The sequence below is a fragment of the Mastigoproctus giganteus genome, chromosome 10, assembly GCF_048544385.1.
Source record: "Mastigoproctus giganteus isolate SK-2022 chromosome 10, ASM4854438v1, whole genome shotgun sequence".
Classification (NCBI taxonomy): domain Eukaryota; kingdom Metazoa; phylum Arthropoda; class Arachnida; order Uropygi; family Thelyphonidae; genus Mastigoproctus; species Mastigoproctus giganteus.
This window is the reverse complement of record NC_143584.1, coordinates 20,315,516-20,336,960: the sequence shown is the minus strand read 5'-3', so window position 1 is coordinate 20,336,960 and position 21,445 is coordinate 20,315,516. Positions and strand designations below refer to the sequence as shown.

The 21,445-nt window shown below is 39.3% G+C and overlaps 1 protein-coding gene across 2 annotated transcripts in view; it reads left to right on the top strand.

The window, feature by feature from the left end:
* Nucleotides 1–21,445, top strand: part of LOC150078833 (uncharacterized) — a 198,783-nt gene that overhangs the window by 59,138 nt on the left and 118,200 nt on the right. For both annotated transcript variants that reach the window (XM_090384142.1, XM_090384141.1), the window contains exon 6: nt 20,878–20,941. In XM_090384142.1, the coding sequence (XP_090240268.1) occupies nt 20,878–20,941 (64 nt within the window). The remainder of the gene's footprint in view (nt 1–20,877; nt 20,942–21,445) is intronic.

Genomic DNA, 21,445 nt, shown 5'->3' with positions numbered 1-21,445 from the left:
TTCTCCTGGTACTTTTCTGCAGAGTCAGATTGTTCAGGAGAATTCTGATTATGTTACTATTGGGAGCGAGCCTCCCTTTGTTCCCGCTGAGCTTGAGTTAGCTTTACAACAGACCAGAGAAGGTCGTGCTCTGGGACTGGACAATATTGAAACTACTGTGGTGAGGAAGACATGTCAGGCGAGTCTTGATGTGTACCTGGACCTTTTCAACACATGTCTTCGTGAGGAAGTATTTCCGGCAATATGGAAGACTGCTAACTTGAGGGTTATTCTCAAGAGTCCTGAGAAGCCCATAGATGAGCCTCGTTCATATCGCCCAATAGCTCTATTGTCGGTTATCGGAAAGTTGTTGGAGCGAGTCCTTGGGTGGCTGATGGTTCATTATGCTGCTCAGGGGCTGGTGGCCAACAATCAGTACGGTTTTAAGGCAGGCTCCTCTGCGGAGGATGCCATTTATAATTTGATCAATCATGTTAATGAACTGCCTGGTCGATATGTCCTGGGCTTGTTTATGGACTTTAGGGGGGCGTTCGATGCTTTGTGGTGGGGCAGTGTCCTGCACAGGGCTAGGGCGTCCCTCTGTCCAGGAAATTTATACCGTCTTCTTGAGGACTATCTCCGAGAGAGATCTGTGCTCATCTGTACTCCTTTCATGAAGTGTGAAAGAAGAGTTTACAGAGGATGTCCACAGGGTTCGGTTCTGGGGCCGACTCTCTGGAATTGGGTTCTCGATGAGTTGCTTCAAATGCAAGGTGTGGAAGGTACAACTAGCATAGCTTATGCTGACGATTTGGTTATCTTGGTGTGTGGGGAATCCCGCCGGATGTTAGAGGAGCGAACAGTTGCTTCTCTGAACCAATTATTGAGTTGGGCAGGTCAGCATAAGCTGGAGGTCTCTGCAGAGAAATCTGTTGCAGTTCTTCTGAGGGGACGCCCGGGACTCGACCTCCTTTGTGTCGTTCTAGTGATCTTTCGCTTAGAGCGGTTAAGAAGATTAGGTACCTGGGTGTTGTCCTGGGAGAGCGACTTTCTATGGTAGTGCATGCTGCCTATGTTCAGGACAAGGTGAAACGATTATATGCCAAGCTCCAGCGAGTGACGCGTGTTGATTGGGGTATAAAGGGGGGTGCCCTCCACCTCCTTTATGATAACATCTTTACCCCGATATTGACTTACGCTGCTGGGGCTTGGGGAGGGTATATAGAACATTCGCATGTTCGTAGAATCTTGTCTTCGGCACAGAGGTGTTCTCTCTTAGGTATAACCCGGGCATGCAGAACTGTGTCTATGGATGCTTTGTGTTTCCTCGCGGGAAAGATGCCTGCTGAGTTGGTTGTGGCACAGTTTGCATTGCGTTACGCTCTTAGGCGGTGCATTACCAGAGTGATTTTTGGCGTCCGGTTGTGTCCAGTGGGGCGGTTGGCTGTCTCTCCTGGTATAACAGCGGAGCGGGGGCGAATCGATGATGAGTTGAGTACCATATGGCAATTCCAGTGGACAAACTCTGAGAAAGGTCGTCATTTGTACACCTTTATGCCCTCGGTCTATACTGTGAGTAGGGAGCGATGTTCCTGGCTCCAGTTTGGGGTGGTGGCCGCTGCTGTCCTCACTGGGCATGGCTTCAGATCAAGGCTGTTTCGTTTGGGGTTGACCCTTACAGAGTTTTGCGAGTGTGGAGAGACCGAGACAGGCCTTCACATCTTGTTATATTGTCCTATATATGAGGACTTGAGAGTGAGGTTGGACTTTGGGACGCTCGCTCTCACTGAAATAAATTTAAAGTTTTTGTTTGAAAGTTATGAAATTTTTTGTTCTTTTATGAATTTTGTTAAACTGGCATATGGTTGCTGTCCGGCAATGCCCGGATGGTAGTAGAGACCTACCTCCTCGTGGTGGGGACGGTAACTTGTGGTGTGAGGTGTGATTGCCCATCCCCACCACAAGGCTGAATGGTAGAATAATTTGTATATTATTTTGATTTGAGTTGACCAATTTTGGTCTTTAATATTAACAGTTTTTCTTTTGAAATTCGGTTAAGATTGATTATTAAATGAGAATCGGTTGCATATGGATGAAAATCTGGGTGGCAACTGAGATGACAGCTCACTCAAATGAAAATACCCATATGCAGTACTTTGTGTTTGTCAATGTTAAACTTCAGTTGCCATTTCTCAGCCAATCTACCCAACTTTTCCAGATGCTGTTGCAGCAGCATACTGCCATTACTGTTATTAACAACTCTCCCAACCTTTGTATCATCTGCAAACTTTCACATTAAGCTTGATATACCTTCATCAGTATCGTTGATAAATATACAAAAAAAAAAAAAAAAAAAAAAAAGGACCCAACACCGAACCCTGAGGGACAGCACTAATAACATTAGTCCACGAAGAGCAGTATAGGTGGTAGATGATTTTCATCAACCGGTGAAATACCACCACTTTGCTTATTGGAGGCTTGAAGTGGTGAAACTCATGTTTAGTCTCTAGAGCAAAGTTTCTGGCATCCCCCTCCCCCATACTTCTCTTTCAACCCATGCACGGTACTAAGTGCTATAGGTTTTAATACCTTTCGTGTTTGGGGTTTTCATAAAAAAAAAAAAGTATCCATTGGTTACCACTCTTTGTCTTCTTCCATTCAACCATCCTTTTATCCATTGTATCAACTTGCCCTTAATGCCATACTGCTCCAATTTGTATGGCGCCTCGGTAGCCAGGTGGGAAGGAGCAGCAGTGCGTAGCACACGCTTCTTGATTAGACTGGGGTTCGAGCCCGTCACCACCAAATACGGAGGATGCGGAAAGGTCAGGGAATGACCACCGCATATCCCGGAGCAATGTGGCCTTAGTTGCTAATGCTCCTAAAAACCAACAAACAAACAAACAAACAGCTCCAATTTGTACAGTAGTCTTCCATGTGCAACAGTGTCAAAAGCTTTCCTGAAATCCAAGTACAGTCCAGTTCGATTATTTGGGACACATCGGGACTAGTGCATTTTGGCCCGATTAAGCGGCTGCCCCAATTATCCGAAGTTTCGCATAAATAGTTAAAAATACAATGTACCCCCCTTTTTTTTACAATTGGTTCACTGTACAATCAAATCATGTTACGACGAACTCAACATAGTAAAGTACCGTTCACTATACGATGTACAGTAAGCGCCGGTCATTGTGAATTGAATTTTAATTCTATTAAACAGCGATTCCAATTAGCGAAAATAGGAGGAATGTTATCCACAGGCTATTAAAGCAAAGATATATTAAGCACAAATTTACCCTTTATTACCTTACCAATTAAAAAATTAAATGATACGTGAAAATAGGAAGAATATACATGATAATCGGAATAATTAATACATGTATTAATTATTCCGATTGTTATTGTAATTAATAATACATAATATGTACATACGAATTAGTTGACATTTCTGTTCACTGACATTTGTGGGCGGCGGGGGGGGGGTTAAAATTTAAAACAGTAGAAAGATAAGCAATCAATAACAAAAACACAGCACACAAATTGCAAGTAACACAATACGTGCAGGTGAGAACCGAGTAGCGCGTTACAAAACTTTAAAAATAGGAATGAAGAGAAGATCTGAAAATTAATTTTTCTATATGATTGAAGATTTCACGAAAGTGTAAACATATTTCACCATAATAACCCACAGAATTCCAGCTGTCGGTATTATCGCAAATTCAGTAAGATCGAGTTTACTGTCCGTTTATGATAGATTTCACTAACAGAAAAGCCCAAAACAGGTGACTGCTAATTGTTTTTATTGTTTTATGGTTGTGACCTCCAGAATTTTTACCGAACCGTGTGGTACTGTCGGAGACAATCATAGGGTAATCTCCAGTGCTGCAGTGTCCTGCCCCGATTAAACGGCATGCTGTCCCAATTAAGCGAAGTAAACCCTGGCTATTTTCTCGATTGGTTACTGTCTTTTAAGATTTGTCCCAAATAAACGGCTGGCCCGATTAACCGGTTGCCCAAATAACCGGAATCCACTGTATATGATATCAAAATAATTTTTGCAAACCCATGTTGTGTCTGAATTATTACGGCTGTCTTGTCTAGATGATCCTGCAATGCTTCTTTAACCAGTGACTCAATTATTTTCCCTGGAACAGAAGTCAAACTAAGAGGTCTGTAATTACTTGTGTTAACCTTTGATCCTCCTTTGTGAATTGGTGATATATTTTCACATCTCCAGTCCATGGGGACTTTCCCTGAGTTGAAGGATGCTCTCATAATTATGACTAAGGGTTTTCTTACTTCCTTTGCCACCTCCTTTAATATAACTGGATAGATCCTATCCACCCCAGGTGCCTTTTTTATGTTTAATTCATCAATTTCTTCCCCATCAGTTATTACAAAATCATTTAACTCCCTTTTAGAGTTTGATAAACATCTGGTCCTCTCCTTCTTGAATAACTCCTAATGTATGAATGTAGATGCAATATGCTCATTTAGTTTGGCAGCTATCTGAGAATGATCATCTACATCAAACCAATGATATCAAGTGGACCAATCTGATTAATCTCCTTCCTTCTAGAGTATACATAAGTAAAGAGTTCTTTGATGCTTTTCTTTGCATCTTTTGCCAAGGATTTCTTGTAATCACAAAGCAGGTTCGACTGCCTTCGCCTGTCGAACTTCCTTTGTGACTTGATTACAGACGAGCTTATATCTACCATAGACTTCTGTGTCACCTGATAGTTTATATGCATCCCATGCATTTTTCTTCTCTGCCAAGATTCTCATTAGTTCATCTGACATCCATTCAAGATTTCTTAGTTGATATGAAAAGTCTAGTAGCTTCCAAGATTAATTATTTTATTGCTTCCCATTTAGAATTTGCTGTTGGTAACATCATCGGTTGGTATCACTGTATAGAATTTAAAAACTGTCTGAGACCATTGTAGTTACCTTTAAGAAAGCAAAACCCTAACCTTATCCCTGATGGTAGATATATCTTTGAGTAAATTACCACATCAGCAGACTGTGATCGGTGCCAACTAGTGGGTCCTTTATCTGCAGATTCTTAATGCATGAAGAATCACTGCTGATAATCAGATCACAAAAATTACTCCTTCTGGTTGCCTCTCGAACATGCTGCTGTAGAATACAATCATCCAAAAAAGCCATGCTAGTGTGCGAGTGACCAATCCACAAATTCCAGTCACTATCTGGGAAGTTAAAATCCACCATACTAATACAATCTGATTTACTCGCCCACTCTGTTTCCCTGTGCAGTTGTTCATTGTTCTCATCAGAGTAATTAATCCTATAACAAACTCCTACCTTCATTTTTGCTTTTCCAGTACTTAATGCATGAAAAATCATTGCACTTGTCCATCCATGTCAACTGGATGCATTTCCTTAAATTTTGTGTTTCTTAACTAACAGTATAACACCTCCTCCTTTGTTAACATGTCTATCCTTTCTGTACGCATTGTACTCCCCAAATACCAATTCTGTATTCCTTATATCTGTGTGACACCACATCTCTGATAACCCAAGAAAATCTGCCCTTGATGTCTTGACTAGCACTCCAAATTTGCATTTGCGATGTGCTGCATGCCAAGAAAGTTTAGATGTCAGGGCGATCCCCAAATAGAGATAAGTAATCTTGTCAAGAAATCATTGTTATCGAAGATGAACAGTAGACTTTTTGTTTTGTGGGAAATAAGGCGGGACTGGGTTTTAGGATTGAATTTTAACTGAGGTTTCTTCATCCCATTGGAGAATTACCTGGAGATCATTGTTTAAGTTACTAATGGTGGATATTCAAAAAGTTGAAGCCCTTTGTTCAGCGGAAGGTTTCTCAAACTGTAAGGTGAAATGTAGTTTTCTGTCATGAGCAAAACAACAAATAGTATTTCCAGTCAGTGGAAGAAGTTCATTAATATACAAATTAAAAAGAGTAGGAGAAAGAACTGAACCTTGGGGAACACCAGCATGGATTAGTGGAGAAGTTAAAAGATAGAGCCATCTACCTTCTCCCACAGTGATTGACCAGAGAGAAAACCAGCTACCCATTTGTAAAAAAAAAAAAAAAAAACAGATCCGTACAATAAGAGCCTTTCATAAGATGGGAGCTTACTTAAGAGACCTTTATGTCAAACACAATCAAAACCTTGAAGATGTCAATCCGCTTGAGTTTCACTAGACTTTTCTGTCAAATTTGTCACCAGTAGATTAACAGTGGCAGAAACCCTATTGGCAATTATGGATAAGATGGAAGATTTCAAAATAGTGTAAGAGATGGTGGTTGATGGATTACTCTATTACTTGGAAAGAGCAAAGGTAAGCGCAGTGAGCAGTTTTACCTTTTGTATTCTCCCATTCAGAAGGTAAAATGCGAGTAGGAAATAGAAAGTGTGAAAAGGCGGCACAAATCAGGTTCAAGTTTATAACAAGTTTTGAGAACAAGTGAAGAAATGCTATCAGTATTTGGAACTTTCTTGGCATCAGGATTGTTCAGAATTCTTCTGACATCCATCCTTCTAACAGAAGGATGTTGGAATTCTCCTTCTGATGATTTGCCAAGATCATTGATGCAAGGGTTAGAAAAGTAGAATGCTAAAAGTAGAAAAGTAAAATGCTGACAAGTAAGGTTTACCTTCACCGAGGATGCAATAGAACCATCAGGTTGTAACCAAAGTGGGGGGGGGGGGGCAGATGGACAGATGTTATGCCTACGTTTAGCATTAGCATTAGTAGAGGCATATTGTACAGAGAAATAGAGTGGGCTAGTAAATCAGAATGTCTTATAATGGGGGATTTTAACTTCCCAGATATTGAATGGAACTTGTGAGTTGGTTACTCATACATGTCAGACTTGTATGAGCTGGAAAAGCTCATATTAGAGCTCATATCAGCATATTAGAGCTGGAAAAGGAATTAGAAGATGTGAATTGGAATATCATCGGTTTGGCTGAAACAAGAAGAAGAAATGAATCACTTATAAGTTTATCAAGTGGAAATCTGCTGTACACCAATGGAAACAGTGAAAGGAGTGAAGGTGGAATTGGGTTTCTGGTCCATAAAGATTTTAAAAACAACATTTTGGAATTCAAAAGTACATCACCAAGAGTGTCAAGACTAATACTCAAGATTTCTAAGAGATACAAGCTAAAGATTATAATGATTTATGCACCAACATCAAGCCATGATGATGAAGAGGTTGAAGAAATGTACACTGAAATTGAGAGTCTTCTAGATGAGCAGAAAACCCACTACACTATTATTATGGGAGACTTCAATGCTAAGGTTGGAAAAAGACAAAACAGCACAGAAAGGGGAACTATAGGAAATTTTGGAATTGGTGAAAGAAATGAAAGAGGTGAAAGACTTGTGGAATTTGCAGAATCTCAAGGACTGTCAGTAATGAACACTTTTTTCAAGAAAAGGGTGAACAGAAAGTGGACATGGAAGAGTCCAAATGGATTAACTACTAATGAAATCGACTTCATCCTCACTAATAGAAGATATATTGTGAATGATGTCACCGTCCTGAATAAGGTAAATGTTGGAAGTGATCACAGAATGGTAAGATGTACACTTGATATAGATGTAGGAAAGGAAAGGAAAAAATTGACTCGAGTAAATAATACAAAGGTCTTTGAGATAACAGAAGAGGAGAAAAAGCAGTATGTACTGGAACTTAAGAACAAGTATGAGCTTCTGCAGACTGCTGAGGACCAAGATATCGACGAGGAATATTACAACTTTTTGAAAGTGATAAAGCCCAAGAAACCTATAGGGAAAAAGAAATCCAAAGAAGAAAAAATTAGTCAAGAAACACTTGTCATGATGAACCGAAGACGACAAATGAAAAGCAAGAAAAACACTGACAGGGAGAAAATTGAGTATACTGAGTTATGCAAAGCCATTAGAAAGAGACTCAGAGAGGACATAAGAAGATTTAACACAAGAAAAGTAGAACAAGCATTAAGGGAAAACAAAGGATTTAAATCAGCAGCCATGAGCAGTAATACAGAAAGACAAATGATACTGAAACTGAAGAATAGCGATGGTGTACTTATAAACAGCAGAGAAGGCATAATTCAAATAGCAGAAGACTACTATAGAGAATTATACAAGGAGCAGGGGAATGATGCCAGCAGTGGGGAAGATGGATTGCAAAGTAGCAACACATACGACATACCCGATATTCTTCCTGATGAGGTAGAACATGCATCGAAGAAAATGAAGAATCAGAAAGCCCCGGGGGAAGATGAAGTTACTGTAGAGTTGTTAAAATTGGGAGGAAGAGACATAACACAAAAACTGGCAAGGCTCTTCACAAAGTGCATTAGAAAAGGTGTGACGCCTAAGCAGTGGAATAATGCAATCATAGTTTTGCCGCATAAGAAAGGAGATAAATCAGAAATTGAAAATTATAGACCAATTAGCTTGTTATCCCACATCTACAAGTTGTTCACAAGGGTCATTACTAACAGATTAGAAAGAATACTGGATGAGAATCAACCGAAAGAGCAAGCTGGCTTTAGGACAGGATTCTCAACTATGGATCACCTTCATGTAATATCACAGCTAATGGAGAAAGCAAATGAATATAAAACACCATTATGCCTGGCATTTGTGGATTATGAAAAGGCATTTGACTCCATACAGCATAAGGCAATGTTTCGGGCACTGGAAAGACAAGGCATTGATACCCCATATATTATGATTTTGAAGAAAATATACGAGAGTGCTACCTCCTTTATTAGACTAGACAAAGACAGTAGGAAATTTAAAATTGAGAAAGGAGTTCGACAAGGAGACACAATATCTCCTAAGCTGTTTACTGCTGCCCTTGAGAAAGCTTTCAGAAGATTAGACTGGTCGCAGAAAGGAGTCAATGTGAACGGAGAGTACCTAAACCATTTGCGATTTGCAGATGACATTGTGGTCATAAGCCATGATCCCAAAGAATTAGAGGAAAATCTTAATCAGTTATGCACAGCTAGTAAGGATTTTGGACTAAAGATTAATATGTCTAAAACAAAAGTAATGATGAACAAGTATGCCACAGAAAGGGAAATAATGATTGAAGGAGCAGTAATTGAAAAGGTGGAATCATATACATATCTGGGACAAGTTATTAGCTGTAATAATGATAAATGGCTGGAAGTCAAGAGAAGAATAAATTTTGGATGGATAGCATTCAGGAAATATAGTCACATACTGAAGAGCAATATCCCAGTTTGTCTGAAACGTAAAATAATGGACCAATGTATACTCCCCACCATGACTTATGGAAGTGAAACTTGGGCACTCACCAAAAGAATGGAAGAGAAGCTGAGAACCACACAGCGAAGAATGGAACGAATCATATTGGGAATCAGACTGTTAGATAAGAAGAGAAACACATGGATTAGGCAGCAAACTCAAGTAAAGGACATTCTTATCAAAACTAAAGAACTAAAATGGTCCTGGGCAGGACACATAGCTCGAAGACATGATGACAGATGGACTAAGAAAATAACAGAATGGTACCCAAGAGGAGCTAGAAGAAAACCTGGAAGACAAAGGCGGAGATGGATAGATGAAATTCATGAGTTTTTGAGTAGTAAATGGATGGCCAGTGCTCAAAACAGAAGGAGCTGGAAAGTTGCTGGAGAGGCCTTCATCCTGCAGTGGATTGAAAATGGCTGATGATGATGATGACATGTCAGACTTTTGTGGATTTATTGGATGATTGTTTTCTGCAGCAGCATGTTCGAGAGGCAACCAGAGAGAGTAATACTCTTGATCTGGATATCAGCAGTGATCATTCGTGTATTAAGAATTTGCAGATAAAGGAACCACTAGGTGGCAGTGATCACGGTGTACTGATGTGGGATTTACTTAAAGATTTAATTACCATCAGGGGTAAAGGAAAGGGTTTTTGGCTCCATAAAGGTGACTACAGTGGTCTCAGACAGTTTTTAAATTCTGTACGGTGGGATCAACTGATATTATCTACAGTAAATTCTAAGCGGGAAGCATTCAAGGAATTAATCATGGATGCTACTAAAAGTTTCATACTATTAAGAAATACTGTTCAAGGTTCAAATGAACTGATAAGCATTTAGGCCTTTGGTAACATCATTTGGTAACATCAACTGATAACCATTGAGACTCGTGACAGAGAAGAAAAATGCATATAAATTATCAAGTGACTCAGAAGCCTATGGCAGATATAAGCTAGTCTGTAATCAGGTCACAAAGGAGGTTAGGCAGGCGAAGGCAGATTAAGAGAAATCCTTGGCAAAGGATGCTAAGAAAAACAGCACGGATTTCTTTAGTTATATAAACTCTAAAAGGAAGGGGATGAATCTGATTGGTCCACTTGACATCGATGGTTCGACTGTTGATGATCCTGCTCAGATAGCAAACAAACTGAATGAGCATTTTGCATCTACATTCACACATGAGGAATTGTTAAGGTTTGAAAATGGCAGAAGATTATCAAATTGTAGCAGGGTACTTAACGATTTTGTAATAACTGAGAGCAAACTGGAGGAGAAATTGTTGAAGTTAAACATAAGAAAAGCACCTGGGTGGATGGGATCTATCCAGTTATATTAAAGGATGTGGCAAAGCAACTAAGCAAACCCTTAGCCATAATTATGAGAGCATCCTTGGACTCAGGGGAGATTCCCACGGACTGGAGATAGATGTAGGATAGATGTGCGGAAATTTGGCTTTAGCCAGCGGGTAGTTGGTTGGTGGAACAGACTTCCATCCCTTGTGGAAGTTGATAGCCTAAATAAATTTAAGGCTCAGCTGGACAGGTCTTTCGAACGAGTGGAAGTTTTTTTTTTTTTTGTCTGATGCTGCATAAGCTTGCTTTCTTGCATCACATGTAGTAGTAGTAGTAGTAGTGGCATGTGATGCAAGAAAACAAGTGTATGAGGTTATGCAGCATCAGTCCAAAAAAAAAAAAATCACAACATTCCCTCCAAATGCCTGTCCAATTCCTCCTTAAATTTATTCAGCCTATCAACTTCCACGGCAGATGGAAGTTTGTTCCAGCAATTAACCATCCACTGGCTAATTAACCACCTGTTGTGCGAATCCAATAAATAATAATATATATACAGGGTGTCTCAAAAATATTGATACAAACGTTTAAGGGAGGTAGATAACACCTAAAGGAATGTGAATCGCATAGGAACCCATAACCAGAAATGTCACGGGAAAGTAGTAGCAGAGGCACAAGAAGCAGAAATGACACAAGACAGTAATTAGTGGCAAACATTTATTTGACATAATATTAACAATGGAGTACGAGATGGATGCATTTCATGATGTTACAACAGATGCGCGAAGGTTCCACCATGAGACGCGATGCATGCGTGACACCGACGCAGCATGGATTTAAAGTAGTTCAAAGTTCACACTGAGCAACAAATTTGGTGATAGCAACGGCCATATGAGCCGGTGCATTGTGTGACAGAAGACAGACCCTTGGTTAACATTCCACATCGTTTCACCTTCAAAGCAACTTGTAACTTTTTCAAAAGATTTCTGCAGTATTCTCCAGTAAGTGTGGACCCATGGTGTAGGTAATCTGTCAGGATAACCCCTTTTCTGTCCCGAAACACAGACAACATCACCTTCTTCGCAGATGGAGTGGTCTTTGCCTTTTTGGGAGGTGTGCTTCCACTGCTTTGGCATGCTTTAGCCAGCGGGTAGTTGGCTGGTGGAACAGACTTCCATCCCTCCTTGTTGTGGAAGTTGATAACCTAAATAAATTTAAGGCTTTAGCTGGACAGGTATTTCGAACGAATGGAGGGGTAAAGTGGAAGTTTTTTTTTTTTTTTTTTTGGTTGATGCTGCATAAGCTTCCTTTCTTGCATCATATGCCTCTACTAATGCTAATGCTAATTAGCTCACAAAGGAGGTTAGGCAAGAAAGGCAGATTACAAGAAATCTTTTGCAAGTGATGCAAAGACAAACAGCAATGACTTCTTTACTTATATAAACTCTAGAAGGAAGGGAGATGAATCAGATTGGCCCACTTGATATTGATGGTTCAGCTATTGGTCCTGCTTAGATAGCTGACAAACTCAATGAGTATTTTGCATCTCCATTCACACATGAGGAATTCGGTAGGGAAGTGGATGGCAGACGTTTATTACACTCTAACAGGGAGGTAAATGATTTTGTAATAACTGAGAGCAAAGTGGAGGCGAAATTGTTGAAGTTAAGCATAAGTAAGGCACCTGGGGTGGATGGGATCTATTCAGTTATATTAAAGGAGGCAGAACAGAAATTCAGCAAACTTTTAGCCATAATTATGAGAGCATCCTTGGACCTAGAGGAGATTCCCATGGACTGGAGATGTGCCAATGTATCCCCAGTGTTTGGGAGGCAACTAGAGGGAGTAATATTCTTTATCTAATTATCAGTTGTGATTCTTCATGTATCATGAATCTTCAGATAAAGGAACCACTAGGTGGCAGTGATCACAGTGTGCTGAAGTGGGATTTACTCAAAGAGGTAACTACCATCAAGGGTAAAGAGAAGGTTTTTGCTTTCGGAAAGGTGACTACAGTGGTCTGAGACAGTAGTTAAATTCTATACGGCGGAACCAACTGATGATGTTACTAACAGCAAATTCAAAATGGGAAGCATTCAAAGAATTAATCTTGGAAGCTACTAGGCTTTTCATACTAACAAAGAAATATTGTTCAAGATTTAGGCCTAAATGGATGTCAGATGAACTAATTAGACATGGCACAGACAAGGAAAATGCTTGGGACACATACAAATTAACATGTGATACAGTAGCCTATGATATAAGCTGGTCTGTAACCAAGTTACAAAGGAGGTTAGGCAGGCAAAGACAGATTACGAGAAAACTTTGGAAAAGGATGCAAAGAAAAACAGCAAAGAGTTCTTTACTTATGTAAACTCTAGAAGGAAGGGGATGAATCAGATTGGTCCACTAGATATCGATCGTTCAACTGTTGATGATCCTGCTCAGGTAGCTAACACACTAAATGAATATTTTGCATTGACATTCACACATGAGGAGTTATTCAGGGAGGGGAATGCCAGAGGTGTATTCAACTCTGGCAGTAAGCTGGATAATCTTGTAATAACTGAGAGTAAAGTGGAGGAGAAATTGTTGAAGATAAACACAAGACAGGCACCTGGGGTGGATGGAAACTATCCAGTTATTTAAAGGAGGCGGCAAAGGAAGTAAACAAATCTATAGCCATAATTATGAGAGTTCCCCTGGATTCAGGGAAGGTACCCATGGACTGGAGTTGTGCAAATTTGACCCCAATTCACAAAGGAGGATCGAAGGGGGAGACAGGCAATATCAGACCTGTTAGTTTAACTTCTGTTCCAGGGAAATTAATGGAGGCACTGGTTAAAGAAGCATTGCAGGATCATCTAGACAAGACGAGTTATAGCTCGGACACAGCATGGGTTTGTTAAGGGGAAGTCTAGTCTGACTAATTTGATTGGATACTATGATGTAGTCACAAACGAACTGCATGCAAAGAATAACTTTGATGTCATATATTTGGATCTTAGAAAAGCCTTTGTTACTGTTGCACGTGGAAGACTGCTACACAAGTTGGAGCAGTGTGGTATTGCAGGCAAATTGCTGCTATCGATAAAGGGATGGTTGAGTGGGAGAAGACAGAGAGTGGTAATCAATGGAGACTGCTCTTCATGGACTAGTGTTATTAGTGGAGTCCGTCAGGGTTCAGTGTTGGGTCCATTGTTGTTTTGTGTATTTATAAATGATATTGATGATGGTATATCAGGATTAATGTCCAAGTTTGCAGACGATACGAAGGTTAGCAGGGATGTTAATGACACTAATGACAGTACACTGCTGCAACAGGATCTGTAAAAGTTGAGCAGATGGGCTGAGAGGTGGCAAATGAAGTTTAACATTGACAAATGTAAAGTACTACATATGAGAAGCAGTAATCCCAGAGTAATGTATCAACTCTGTGGTACCACACTGTGACAGAGGGAAAAAAAAGAAAAGGACCTGGAGGTAATTGTGCAAACAGATATAAAGTTTTCTAAGCAGTGCAGATGGTCTGCAAGAGTAGCTCATGGTGTCTTGTCAATGATATACAGGAATTTTTCTAGCAGGGATAAAGAGGTGATTATCCCCTTGTATAAGGCAATGGTCAGGCCCCACCTTGAGTACTGTATACAGGTCTGGAGGCCTCATTTTAAGAAGGATGTAGAGCTGTTGGAACGAGTACAGAGAAGGGTAACAAGATTAGTGAATGGAACAAAGGTGTGCTCTTACGAAGAAAGGCTTAAGTTTTGCAAATTACAATGTCTGGAGACTAGGCACCAGCGAGGTGATCTGATAGAGGTGTATAAAGCCTTGAATGGTTTGAGTATGCTCAATGCTGATGGGATTCTTCCTCTTACCCAGATTTCAAACCCGAGGGGACATAAAGACAGTTTTTGAATAGCTGTGTGGAAATTTGCCTTTAGCCAGTGGACAGTTTATTGCTGGAACAAATTTCCATCTGTTGTTGGTGAAGTTGATAGCTTAAATAAATTCAAGGAAGAAGTGGACAAATTTTTGGATCGATTGCATGGGTGAAATTGAAATTTTTATTTTTTTTTTAGGCGTGTGCGGTTTAAGCTTGTTTCCTTGCATCATATGCCCCTTCTAATGCTAATGATTGGCTTCCAGTACCGGCTAACCTCAATTAATTCATCCGATGAACGTATTGCGCAAAACGGAAACGCGTTAGTTGAATTTAATAATCAAGAGAAAAATTTAGAATTGGTCGTTGACCTTCTGGAATGTCCATAAAGAATTTTAAAAAATACCTTTTAAATAACTTTTTAACTGTATACAATATAAAAGATAATGAAAATAATTATGGAATTAAATGTTTATTGCATAAAACAGCGGTTCCCAAACTGTGCATGGTTCCTCCATAGCCAGGTGGGAAGGAGCAACAGTGTGTAGCACACGCTTCTTGATTAGACCGGGGTTGGATCCCGTCACCACCAGATATGGAGGATGCGGAAAGATCAGGGAATGACCACCGCATATTCCCAGAGCAATATGGCCTTAGTTGCTAATGCTCCTAAAAATCAAATAACAACAACAACCCAAACTGTGCGCCGCGGAATATTTTAAATTTTAGAGGGAAGCACAGCGATACTCGACATCTGTTGGACACTGCGCAAACTACTAGCTTGAGGTAGTTCACAGTTTCAACATTTCTTTTTAAGTTGTTTGGACCTAACTACTTAATAAACGGAACTGTTAGGTATTTCTTTTGGTCTGCGTACGCCGTGAAAAAATTATTGAGACACTAAGGGGGCCGTGAATCGAGTAAGTTTGGGAACCTCTGACATAAAATACACAAATGAAGGAACGATTTGTTATGGAAATATTTGAACAATGTTGACTTTCTCTTTTCGTCAATCAATTTCCGATAGCCAACAACAATCTTCTTTGGGACTTGGCTAAATAAATAACGCAGAGAACCTCAAACCTTTTTGTTTATGGTTCTCTGCGATACGAAAGATTTCATCTAGTTCTTTTACTGTTATCTCCTTCGTGGTACCAGTTTCATCTGGTCCATTTAAAAATTTGAATTTTTAAATGCAAGTCTGCATTGATTTTATTAGTGAGAGACAAAACAAGTAACACGTTTTCTTCCAATGGTTGAGGGATGAGAGGTAGAACAGGACCAGGGTATGTCTGCCAGGGGCAAAGGTTGATGACGTTGTAGAGCAGATATCATCTTATAAGGGCACAAAAGGTGATATTGTTGTACGTGTTGGCACTAATGATATTAAGAGTAGGAGACTGGCGGAATTACTTAACAAGTACGGGTCACTGTTGAAAAAAAGCTGTGAATTAGGGTTGAATTTGAAAGTGTCTGCAATTCTGCCCAGACACGATAGGAGGGAGTATATGATGAGAGCCTTGTTAAGCAAATCAGCCCTGGAAAGATTGTGGAAGGCTCTAGGGGTAGAATTTTTTTCAGCCTTTTCTGTACTTGTTAATAGGAGAGATTACTTCTACAGGGATGGGATACACTTAAATAGAAAGTTGCAAGAATATCTGCTGATGCTATCAAGGCAGTGTTAAGCAGGTCGGAAAACTGCTAGCTTGGGAGGATGTGGTGTCACACAGATATAAGGAATGCAGAACTGGAATTTGGGGAGTACAACGTCTACAGGAAGAATAGACAGGATAGGAAGGGAGGAGGGGTTATGCTATTAGTTAAGAAACACATAAAATCCAAGGAAGTGCAGCCAGTTGACATCACTGGACAGTGCAATGTCGAGTCAGTTTGGTGTGACATAAGCACTGGGAGATCAAAATTGAGAGTAGGAGTGTGTTATAGGCTTAATGACTCTGATGAGTATAATAAAAAACTGTACAGGGAAATAGAGTGGGCCATTAAATCAGAGAGTCTTATAATGGGGGATTTTAATTTCCCGGATATTACTGGAATTTGTGGGTTGGTCACTCACACACTAGCAAGGCTTTTGTGGATTTATCGGATGATTGTTTTCTACATCAGCATGTTCGAGAGGAAACTAGAGGGAGTAATACTCTTGATCTCATTATCAGTAGTGATGATTCATACATTAAGAATCTGCAGATAAAGGAACCACTAGGTGGCAGTGATCACAGTTGCTGAAGTGGGATTTACTCAAAGAGATAACTACCATCAGGGATAAAGGGAAGGGTTTTTGCTTTCGTAAAGGTAATTATGGTGATCTGAGACAGTATTTAAATTCTGTACAGTGGGACCAGCTGATGATGTTACCAGCAGCAAATTCAAAATGGGAAGCATTGAAAGAATTAATGTTGAAAGCTACTAGGCTTTACATACCAACTAAGAAATATTGTTCAAGGTTTAGGCCTAAATGGTTTGTTTTGTTTGTTATTTGGTTTTTAGGAGCATTAGCAACTAAGGCCATATTGCTCCGGGAATATGCGGTGATCATTCCCTGATCTTTCCGCCTCCCCGTATTTGGTGGTGACGGGATCGAACCCCGGTCTAATCAAGAAGCGTGCATTACGCACTGCTGCTTCTTCCCACCTGGCTACGGAGGCGCCAGGCCTAAATGGATATCAGATGAACTAATGAGACGTGGCAGAGAATAAAAATGCATGGAATACATATAAATTAATGGGTGACATAGAAGCCTATGATAGAAATAAGCTAGTTTTAACCAAGTCACAAAGGAGATTAAGCAGGCAAAGGCAGATTATGAGAAATCTTTGGCAAAGGATGCAAAGAAAAACAGCAAAGAGTTCTTTACTTATATGTAAACTCTAGAAGGAAAGGGGATGAATCAGATTGGTCCACTTGATATTGATGGTTCAACTGTTGATGATCCTGCTCAAGTAGCTAACAAACTAAATGAATATTTTGCATCGACATTCACACATGTTGTGCACCATGAAAAAATTATTGAGACATTAAGTCGGCCGTGAATCGAGTAAGTTTGGGAACCTCTTACATAAAATACACAATGAAGAAATGATTTGTTACGGAAATATTTGAACAGTGTTAACTTTCTCTTTTCATCAATCAGTGCAAGTTTGCATTGACTTTATTAGTAGGAGGCGAGTAACACGCCTTCTTTCTTTCGATGTTTGATGGAGCGCTCTGAGATGGGCAGCAGGGAAACATTTGTTTATTGTCCATCCGATGCGCGGTAAGCTTAAAGCGCAATTCAAATCTTTTTCAAGTATCTTATAAAAAAAAAAAGATCACATTAACTGGAAATATGCATGGTGTAAATTGAATAAAGTGGTATAATTTTTACAAATAGCGGTAACTGAAAAACGTGTTAAACAAACTCGCATTATGCGAAGCTTGGCTGTAATTGTGGGAGGTTTGAAATAACAGAACCCTTCAATACAGCTAGATGTAATCATAAACAATATCATTATCATTTTTGACTGCATTTTTCTTGATGTGATAGCAGGTGAAAAGATTGTATTGTTAGAAAACAGATATTTTACTTTAACTTGAAGACACACAACCTCTCAGCAAACTATTGCTATTCTTTAGCATTAGCATTAGCAAGGGCACATGATGCAAGAAACCATGCTTATATAGCATTAGCAAAAAAAAAAAAAAAAAAAACAGCATGCACCCACTTCTCATTTCACCTATTTACTCATTCCAAATGTTTGTCTAGTTCTGCCTTGAATCTGTTTAAGCTGTCAACTTCTACAATGACTGTTGGAAATTTGTTCCAGCAATCAACCACCCGCTGGCTAAAGACGAACTTCTGCACATCTATCCTATAACTGTCTTTCTTCAATTCGTATTTATGCCCTCTCAGGCGATTATTCTGAGCAAGAGGAAGAATCCCATCAGCATTGAGCATGCTCAAACCATTCAAAGCTTTATACACCTCAATCAGATCACCTCGCAGGTGCCTAGTCTCCAGACACAGTAATTTACAAAACTTAAGCCTTTCTTCGTAAGAGCAATCCTTTATTCCATTCACTAATCTTGTTGCCCTTCTCTGTACTCGTTCCAACAGCTATACATCCTTCTTAAAATGAGGCCTCCAGACCTGTATACAGTACTCTAGGTGTGACCTGACCATTGCCTTATACAAGGGGATAACCACCTCCTTATCCCTGCTAGAAAAATTCCTGTATATCATTGACAAGACACCATGAGCTACTCTTGCAGACCGCCTGCACTGCTGAGAAAACTTCATATCTGCCTGTACAATTACCTCCAGTTCCTTTTCATTCTCTACCACTGTCAATATAGTACCACACAGTTGATACGTTACTCTGGGGTTACTGCTTTCCATATGCAGTGCTCTACATTTGTCTATATTAAACTTCAGTTCCCACCTCTCAGCCCATCTGCTCAACTTTTCTAGATCCTGTTACAGCAGCTTACTGTCATTAGTGTTATTAACAGCCCTGCCGATCTTCATATCGTCTGCAAACTTGGACATTAAGCCTGCCTGATATATAAGATCATCAATATCATTAATGAATACAGAAAACAACTTTGGACCCAACACTGAACCCTGGGGGACTCCACTAATAACATTAGTCCACAAAGAGCAGTGCCCATTGATTACCACTCTCTGTCTTCTCCCACTCAACCATCCCTTTATCCATAGCAGCAATTTGCCTGCAATGCCACACTGCTCCAATTAGTGCAGCAGTCTTTCATGTGCAACAGTATCAAAAGCCTTTCTGAGATCCAAATATATAATATCAAAATTATTGTTTGCATCCAGTTCCTTTGTGACCACATAATAGTATCTAATGAAATTGGTCAGACAAGAAATACAATAAGGAATAAACACAGCATGGGTTTGTGTGGGAGCTATAACTGAAGTCTTGTCTAGATGTGATCCTGCAGTGCTTCTTTAACTAGTGCCTCCATTAATTTACCTGTAACAGAAATTAAACTAACAGGTCTGTAATTACCTGTCTCTCTCTCTTTGATCCTCCTTTGTGGATTGGGGTCACATTTGCACAACTCCTGTCCATGGGTACCTCCCATGAGTCCAACGAAGCTCTCATAATTATCGCTAAGAGTTTGCTTACTTCCTTTGCTGCCTCCTTTAATATAACTGGATAGATTCCATCCACCCCAGGTGCCTTTCTTATGTTTATCTTCAACAATTTCTCCTCTACTTTACTCTCAGTTATTATAAGATTATCTAGCTTACTGCCAGAGTTTAATACCTCTGGCATTCCTCTCTCTGAATAACTCCTCATGTGTGAATGTAGGTGCAAAATTTTCATTTAGTTTGTTAGCTACCTGGGCAAGAGTTGAACCATCAATATCAAGTGGACCAATCTGATTCATTCCCCTTCCTTCTAGAGTTTACATAAGTAAAGAACTCATTGCTGTTTTTATTTGCATCCTTTGCCAAAGATTTCTGGTAATCTGCCTTTGCCTACCCAACCTCTTTTGTAACTTGGTTACAGACCAGCTTATATCTATCATAGTCTTCTGTGTCACCTGTCAATTTATATGTATACCATGCATTTTTCTTCTCTTCCCTGTATCTAATTAGTTCATCTGACATCCATTTAGGCCTAAATCTTGAACAATATTTCTTAGTTGGTATGAAAAGCCTAGTAGTCTCCAAGATTATTTTTTTGAATTCTTCCCATTTTTTGAATTTGCTTTTGGTAACATCATCAGTTAGTCCCACTATATAGAATTTAAATTCTATTTTTCCATTTGCAAAGCTCCAACAAAACACTGGGGATTGTGTTAGTTCCCAGTAGCTGGCTGGAAAGTTAATGCAAGCCTTTAATATAAACCTTTTTTAAGAGAGGAGAAAAATTAGATAAAATTAGTTGTATCCTTCGTATTACTCTATTGTTAATATATAGGTTATTTCATATGATGAAATACCCTGTATAAAATAACGAAATTAATAAAAAAAGAATAAGCAGCTACATATGTTGTAAAATGTTTACTCATGCTCTGTACATATTTGTTTATTCTTATTATTTTTTACCATTGAAACTCCATAGCCATTTTTTAAAATTCAGACAATCATAGCTACGTAACTGTTCAGAATTGGACATGTGTTTATATGTATTCCTGTTTTCAGTGTCCTGAACCCATTCTTAAAAGTATGGCCCTTAAAAGTATGAACCCATTCTTAAAAGTATGTTGCAAGCTACCTTGTGCATTAAAATTGTTTATTTTATGTATTTCTATTCTGAGTTTGTTTATTTCAATTTTTTAGTCATATTCCTAACAGTACTGTATTTTGTATAAAGAACAGAACCAATAATTTGTGAAAAATTTATTGAAATGCAGTTCCTTTTATTGATATATGTATATATATATATATATATATATATATATTTTTTTTTTTTTGAAACAATAGTTATTCTGAGGAATCTGTGCATTATCCCTGTGATAGTAGTTCAATGAAGCAGTTGTTTAGAGATGTAAGTACTTAAATATTCTCTTTATATTATTCTGAATTTGATATTGATCTTTTAATTGTATCTGTTATTGTTATTTGGTTTTTAGGGGCATTAGCAACTAAGGCCATATTGCTCCGTGAATATGCAGTGGTCATTCCCTGACCTTTCCGCATCCTCCGTATTTGGTGGTGACGGGCTTGAACCCCGGTCTAATCAAGAAGCGTGTGCTGCGCACTGCTGCTCCTTCCCACCTGGCTATGGAGGCGCCAATTGTATCTGTATTTGCCATATAGTGCCAGTAATAGCATTTGCCATATAGTGCAAGGAACCATAGACTTTTCTGCACTAGACAAAAAAAAAGTAGATAAGAAAATACAAATTGTGTGTTTTCCTCCTCACATAAGTAACTATCCATTTGACATTTGAATTTATTCGAACTGTCAGCCTCAACTACCAGTGAAGGCAACTTGTTCCAATATTCAACAACTTGCTGGCTGAAATCTAATCTAAACCTCAACCCCCTGT